At 37.1% G+C, this 7,863-nt stretch overlaps 1 protein-coding gene across 1 annotated transcript; it reads left to right on the forward strand.

The window, feature by feature from the left end:
- The first annotated feature begins 1,135 nt into the window (after nt 1-1,135).
- LOC110941310 (disease resistance-like protein DSC1) lies at nt 1,136-7,596 on the forward strand. The gene is made up of 7 exons (XM_035990261.1): nt 1,136-1,307; nt 2,058-2,551; nt 2,689-3,767; nt 3,959-4,240; nt 4,335-5,237; nt 5,846-6,215; nt 6,321-7,596. Exons 3-7 carry the CDS (start codon nt 3,018-3,020, stop codon nt 7,448-7,450), a joined length of 3,435 nt encoding a protein of 1,144 aa, XP_035846154.1. The 5' UTR covers nt 1,136-1,307; nt 2,058-2,551; nt 2,689-3,017; the 3' UTR covers nt 7,451-7,596.
- The last annotated feature ends 267 nt before the right edge of the window (nt 7,597-7,863 follow it).

A 7,863-nucleotide genomic window follows, 5' to 3' on the forward strand; every position in this document is an offset into this window, starting at 1 on the left:
TATCGTTATAATTTAATTTAGTGTTGTAAAAGTCGGATTCAAAGGCCTTGTACCCGACGAGTACTCGGTCCTTGGAACCCCTCCGAGGCGACTTCTCCTAGGCGGGCTCAATTAGTCGCCGGCGGTCAAACTCGGTCAACATCGGAGAGTAGTCGGTCTAGTCGGGCCTAGTCGGTCAACCTCGTTTGTTAACTTTTTAGAGAGTAGTTGGTCTAGTCGGGACTAGTCGAGCATGGTCGGCCTAGTCAGTCAACCTCATTTGTTGACTTTTCAGAGAGTAGTTGGTCAAGTCGGGACTAGTCGGCCTAGTCGGTCAACCTCTGTTGTTGACATTTATATTATGCTTATTTTGACATGGATTATGCTTATTTTGACTTGAATTATACTTATTTTGACATGTATATAATATCCAATAATTAATTTTCTTTATATTTACCATGTCTGAGTACTCACCATGGGCGTAGGATAATAGGGGCGGGAGGGGACGGCCCACCCCCCGAACTTTTCGTTCAGTAGTTGGGAGTATGTAGTTTTCGTATAGAAATTTTTGGGTATATACGTGTTTGACTCCTGGTTTTATAGAAATATTTTGGTATATACGTTTTTGACCCCTCGTTCAAAAATATCAAGCTTCGCCACTGGTACTCACTGGGTACACCCAACTCCCCCGTTGATCACTGGGTACACCCAACCAGTGGCGAAGCTTGAGATTTCCGACGGGGGGTCGAAAACGTATATACCTAAAAATTTCTATAGAACCGGGGGGTCGAAAACGTATGTACCCAAAAATTTCTATACGAAAGTTACATACATAACACTACTGAGCGAAAAGTTCGGGGGTCGGGCGCCCCCTCCAGCCCCTTTTAACCTTCGCCCTTGCACCCAACTCCTCCGTTGACTGACTAGGGTCTGCCTACCGACTTTTACAACACGGATTTAAATATTGTTAGTAGAAAAGGGAAAAACATTGGTAAAAAAATTTAGTAAAAAAAGGGCAAAACACATGTAAAAAATGGCATAGCCAGCACACACGGGGTAAACACCTAGTTTATTAACAAATGAACGTAAAACAACTTCCAGAAGTCAAACGAACGGTTATTTATAACGAAATTTCATAGCCTTTATAACGAAATTTCATAGCCTTTATAACGAAATTTCCATGTTCTCATCTCAACCACAAATCCAAACCCACTTACATAAAAAGCAGAGCAATGATCATTTTGATTTTCAGTCTCTGCTATTTCCTCACATCTTCCGCAATTTCCGCACCACCGGCGCCCTGAATTACACCAGCTACCGCTTCCATGGTCAGTTTCACACTTCCACCATTAGGTTTTTTTATTATAATTCACGCTTTTAATTTTCATCTTTGTTTGATTCTGAGAGTCATCGTTTTTAGCTATTTTGCCCCTTAATTTGGATAATTGTGAAAGACATGCCAGGATCTATTTGTTTAGCGGTTGCTTATACTAATACCCGATTATTTTAATCAAATCTGGATGTTTTATTATATACTAGTTGTTAACACCTTCTAGGTATTGACTTAGGTGTTGACTACAAATAAACCTGCTTTTAATATGCTTTATATATTAGGGAAAATTAACGGAATAGACATGGATATTCACTATTCAGTCCTTGAAAAAATAGACATTGACAAAAAGAGCCAATCAGACAACAACAAACTGGATCCGCTGGTCAAGACGGCTAGGGCTTAGAACACGTGTCTTAGCCTTCGGATCCATATGCTTATTTACACGTGTCTCAATTTAACTGGTTATTATGTGGACCCCATTGTATAAGTTTTTGTCAGGTTAAGCCCTAGTCATCTTAGCCGGCGGATCCTATTTGGTATCTATCTCTCTTGATTGGTTTTATTTGGGCTTGTCTATTTTATTATTAACGGCTGAATATGCATGTCTATTCAGTTAACTTTGAAGGTCAACTTGTCTATTTTAGCAATTTTCCCTATTTGTTTGTGTCCGTCCAAAATCTACTCTTTGTGTCACTTGGTATGTTAATTGATCATAAGTAGTAGCTAATTATGGTAAGATCTGCAGATGCTGCCATTTGCATCATCATCATCTTCAACAACAGTATCACAATTTTATGATGTTTTCATGAGCTTCCGCGGGGAGGACACTCGTATGACTTTCACCAGCCATTTATATGACGCCTTAATTGAAAACGGTATCATAACCTACAAAGATGACAGGACACTTGGGCTTGGAAAGCCGATTGCTCCCGAGCTCTTACAGGCAATAGAAACATCAAAAATTGCCGTTGTGATTTTATCTAGACAATACGCAACGTCAAAATGGTGTTTGCAGGAACTCGAAAAGATTGTTGATTGCATGAAACTAGGAAAGCTGATTGTTATTCCTATTTTTTACCATGTAACTCCTTCTGACGTGCGCCATCAAAGCGACTGTTTTGAACAAGCATTTTCCAATCATGATGCCAATACCCAAATTGTACCAGGAAAAGTGAATATGTGGAGAGCTGCTTTCAAAGAAGTGGGAGCTCTCTCTGGATTGCATGTGACAAAAGATAAGTAGGGTTTTTTTTAACATTACTGTTTTAAAGTTATTTTGCCATGTTGTAAATTGGAATATGTCATAGCACTTTAAGCATCTTAACGCAACTGGCAAGATTCTTCTTGTGACTAACTCTCGTGTCTGTCTATCGTAGGGATGAAGCTAAAGAGGTAAAGAAGGTTGTGAGCCAAGTTTTAAAGTACTTGTCTAATACAATGCCATTAGATCGTTCCAATAGTCTAGTGGGAATTGAGTCACGTGTGGATGAAGTGAAAAATATATTGAGAATGGAGTCTAGTGAAGTTCTTTTAATAGGGATTTGTGGGATGAGTCGGTAAGACTACTCTAGCCGAAGCTGTCTATAAGGACATTAAAGGGAAGTTTAAAAGAAGTAGTATCATTGAAAACATCAAAGACATTTCCAAACAAAATGATATTACTGATCTATGCAAATTACAACAGAAACTCCTTGATGACATTTTAATGCAGAACATTCGTGTTAAAAATGTCACTGATGGAAAAGATTTGTTGTGCAAAAAACTTAGCAGTTTAAAAGTTATCATCGTGTTGGATGATGTGAATCATGTTGACCAGTTGACCTATTTAGCTGGGGGGCTTGAATGGTTTGGACCTGGTAGCAGAATCATAGTAACCACAACAAATAGAGACTTGCTAAATTACTATAAAAAGAGTGAAATATATATGTGTGAAGAAATGAAAGGTAACGAAGCTCTTAGTCTCTTTTGTCAATCAGCCTTCAAGGAAAGCTTTCCTACACATGGTTATGAAAAATTGTCTGATGAAATTGTGAAGGTTGCTGGTGGTCTTCCGTTAGCTCTTAATGTTTATGGTTCTCTTTTATGTGGGAAGGATGAAAACTACTGGAAAGATACGTTGAAGAAACTTAGAGAATATCCTGTGGAAGAAGTTCTTGGAAGGCTTGAAGTAGTTTATGCAAGATTGGATAAAAATCAGCGTAATGCCTTCATATATATTGCATGTTTCTTGAAAGGAAGAAACATAGATTTGGTAAAAGATATACTAACCAATATTGGTTTGTACTCTGAGTGTGGAATTACTGATCTTATTAACAAGTGTCTCATAACTATCAATCTTGAAGAAAACGTGTGGATGCATGATCTGCTACAACAAATGTGCTGGAAAATTCTTCGCACAGATGAGAAGCACATTGCAATCAAGTCTCATGAAGATACATTGACTTTAAACATCCTGGTAGGAAATTATATGACATTTTAAGCTCTAAAATTCTGATCTTGTAAGGCAATGTGAGCCTAGTACAACATTAAATACTCTTTAATAGTGAAAATAGATAACTCGTTTGTCACTTGTAAGTCACCATTACGTAATTTTAAAATACAGAGAGAAATAATTATATTACTAACTATTTTGCTTGTTTGTATCAGGGAGCGCAAACTGTTGAAGTCATTAACCAGGATCCATATAAGGGTGAACTGAATGAGCGTTTCATTGATCCTACATGTTTCACAAAGATGACAAAACTAAAATTTGTCAGAATTAGTAATGTACACTTCCCTAAAAGACTTAAGTATCTCTCCAATGATCTAAGAATTCTGGAATGGTATGGATGTTCTTTAAAGTCGTTTCCTTCAATGTTTGAACCAAAACACATTTATGAACTTGAAATGTGTTCAAGTCAACTTAAAACACTTTGGAAGAAAGATTTAGTAAGTAATTCTGTAATTGTCTGTATATCTCATTAACAGTTTTTCAGCCATGATTTGCATGTAGAAATCTTACAAATTCCCTCTCTTACAATAGGTGCTGCCTAATTTGAGATCCATTAACCTCAGTTTCTCAAAGAATTTGACCAAAATTCCAGACTTGACGTCAGCTTCAAATCTTGTGAAACTAAATCTTGAAGGCTGCACAAATTTAACAAGGCTACACGCATCAGTTCTTCTCCTCAAACGACTACGTTACTTGAATCTCAAAGGATGTACATGCCTTAAAAGCCTTGGCAGAAGGAGTATGGAAATGGAAGACCTTGAGGCACTTCTTCTTTCTGGGTGCTCAAAACTTGAATATATTCCTGAGTTTGGTAAGAACATGAAGCGCTTGGAGCATCTCTATGTGGATGGAACCAGAATCAAGAAATTACCAGAAAACATGGATGGATTGTGTGATTTAAGGAATCTTGATGCCAGTGGAACCTTTGTTAAGGAGCTTCCATCTTCAATTTATCGTTTAAAAAAACTAAGACTCTTGCATGTAAATAGGTGCCGGTTGACATTCAAAACAGGATGCTTTTTGAACTCCACTCTGAGTAGTTTAAAAGAACTTGATCTAAGTAATTGCAATCTATCAGTTGTTCCCGACGGTGTTGGTTTGTTATGTCAGTTGATAACTTTGGATCTGTCTGGAAATGAATTTGTTTCGCTGCCTACAAGTGTTAGTCTCCTTTCAAAATTGAGAATGCTCTGTTTAAATAACTGCAAGAGGCTTCAGTCATTACCAAAACTTTCATTAGTAGATGAGGACATGGATTATGGACCTCGAAGTAGATTCAGTTACTATGTTTCTGCAGAAGGGGTTGACGTATCAAAATTCCATGCATCAAGCTACGACAATCGTCCATCTGTATCATGCTTGAACTGTCCCAAATTGGCTGTAGACAAACGTGGCAGTTATCTAGCAGAAAAGATATTAAACAGTTACCTTCAGGTTTGTATGTCATCTATGGGTAAACAAAATCATTAACTAGTTTTTGTTCATATGATAAATAATGTATACATTACTGAATAAATTGTCTTCTAAGACCATGCATAGTCGTTGGAGTGAATAATGTCCCACCCTAGGGCGTTTTGCGCCATGTGGCAGCCCAGTCAGCAATGGGGCATTATTGAGCGTTTTTGCAAAATGGATGTAGTTGGGATGTGGGGCATTATGTTAAATGAGATGTAAAATAATTAAATAAAACAAAAACCCTCAAAAAATCTTATTGGATAACAAAAAGGGAGATGGAAGGTGATTGGACAATGAAATGGGGGCAAACACGCTGGAGGGGCTTTTATTGCAAAATCACGCCCAAACACGCCCAGGGGGCGATTGAGGGGCAATATTGAGCGTTATTGGGGCTAAATTTTGAAAAAACACGCCCCACTACGCATGGTCTAATGGCTTTCATATATTTAGTGGTTCTTATTTAAACCCATCAGTATATGTGTGTGTGTATGCATGCTTCTTTGTAGGTGTGTGGGTGTGTGCATGTGTTGGAAAATGTTACATCAAACTATTAGTAAATACTTAATCTTGTCATGTCATTTATGTAGTTACGGACAAAATATTGGATGACACCTGAAGCTTTGTTTGAGATAGCTGGTGCTGGAAGTGAAATTCCATCAGGGTTTGTGCAGCCAGGTTCTGGTCGTTTAATTCTTGAAGGCCCATGGATCGGAGTTGCTATATGTGCTGTTATTTCTGTCCACCATATTGACAGCTATATGGAAGCTAAATACATAGTAACAGCTCATATTCATCTTGGGGAAAAACATTGGAAAATTCCGGTCCCCATACACTTCTTGGTGGCAGAATCAGAGACGCAATTGGTTTTTTATTGGACGGTAGCTGATGATCTTCAGAGAATTGTAGGTTCAAGTCAAAAGAGCAAATTTGGTGTTTCATTTAGCATGGAGCCAGAAGGTCAGTCACATGAAAATGATGTCATTGTGCCAGTATGGGTGTACAGAATATTGGAACTAAAGATTTTTAACGTACCCTAAATGAGTTTGAATCAATTTATTGCAGATGGGAATTTACAGGTGACCAAATTTGGTGTCCGCTTTATAAATAAGGAATATATATTGCACCTAAAGCGACATGAGGACGTTATGAACCCAGCGCGGCTTCATATCATTAGTATTTCAGAAGAAGAGTGGAAGATAGTGACTTGTAAAGAAGATACGCACATGGACCACCATATCCATAAGTTAGTAGATTTCATTTCTGACCATGGAAGACAACATGGTTCCTTGGATGCCATCTACCAAATCACTAAAGGTCTACTTGAAATCAACCAAGGTTCCTTGGATGCCATCTACCAAATCACTAAATGTATACCTAATTCTAGAAAAGTAAACAGGTATTATGAAATGGGTATGTATGATTACCATGTACTCCACCTTGGAGTATCTGTACTCTACAATGATTTCATACAGTCGGTGAAAGTCACAAATGATGGGTGGTTGAGTGTAAAGTTAGCACTGGAGCAAATTTTGGTCAAAAGTAGAGCTGACAATTACAGTTACAAAGAGATGCTACAGCAGCTCGATGATCTTGAAGCTGCTAAAAGTGTTGGATTTTCTGATAAATTTATCAAAATGCTAGAGTCTATGTTTAGACTAACATTATATATTGTGAGCATGGTGTTCAGTGTCCAATATTACAGATCGCTTTTCATGGCAGAAAATATGTTGGTCTTCATAACTGGTATTTTGTGTATGGTGGCTGCATATTTGGGTGAATTCGAACCTCTAGAAGCTATGAAACAAACAAATTTGAAGTCTCTGTTTCTACATCTGATCCGAGCTTCTTATGATAAGAAATGTATGGAGGATGATGGATGGTTTTTAAGGAAGGGAAGTTCTAACAACGAGTTGCAGATCTTAGATTTTTATGACAATGGGATTCTTCTTCAGGAGTTGATGAACAAGATGGGGCGGTCTAGTTGTTTTACCAAAGAGAATGAGGAAGAGATGGTGAGTGTAATTGATAGGCTTCAGAAGAATATCCATAAGGTGTCATGTACAATTCAAGACATGAGTAGACATTCTCACCAATATAGTCATGATCTAGAGAAGGCGAAGAAGCATATTAAATGTTTTTCTCAATTTTCAAAATATCGTGATATTATATCTATGTTATCGTTATTTAATTAAAGTTAGATGCAACTCTGTGTACAAAAGAGTTTCATATACGCAGATTGATGTTGGTAATTAATGACTACAATATTGCTTTTTATGTTGCAACTTATGTTTAAGTTGTGTAATATAAAGTTAGGTAATGAGTTAGTTGCAACTTGTGTAATATAAAGCTGTGTTTAGGGGTATGGGAATAGAATGAGTCTTTTAAAAATATGTTAAGCTAGTTTCGTATTTATAACATAATATAAAAAAAAATAAATATAGCTTTATCTATCCTATAATGTATGAGGAGGGGTATTTTAAGATACCCAAAAAATAACAACAATTTTCTCCACTTTATTTATAGAAAGACCCCTAAAATAAGGGTAGTTTAATCTTTTAAACACTATTTATTTTTTAGCTCCTAAACTTATTACACTTAAATCCCT

The sequence above is a fragment of the Helianthus annuus genome, chromosome 5 (genome assembly GCF_002127325.2).
Source record: "Helianthus annuus cultivar XRQ/B chromosome 5, HanXRQr2.0-SUNRISE, whole genome shotgun sequence".
NCBI lineage: Eukaryota > Viridiplantae > Streptophyta > Magnoliopsida > Asterales > Asteraceae > Helianthus > Helianthus annuus.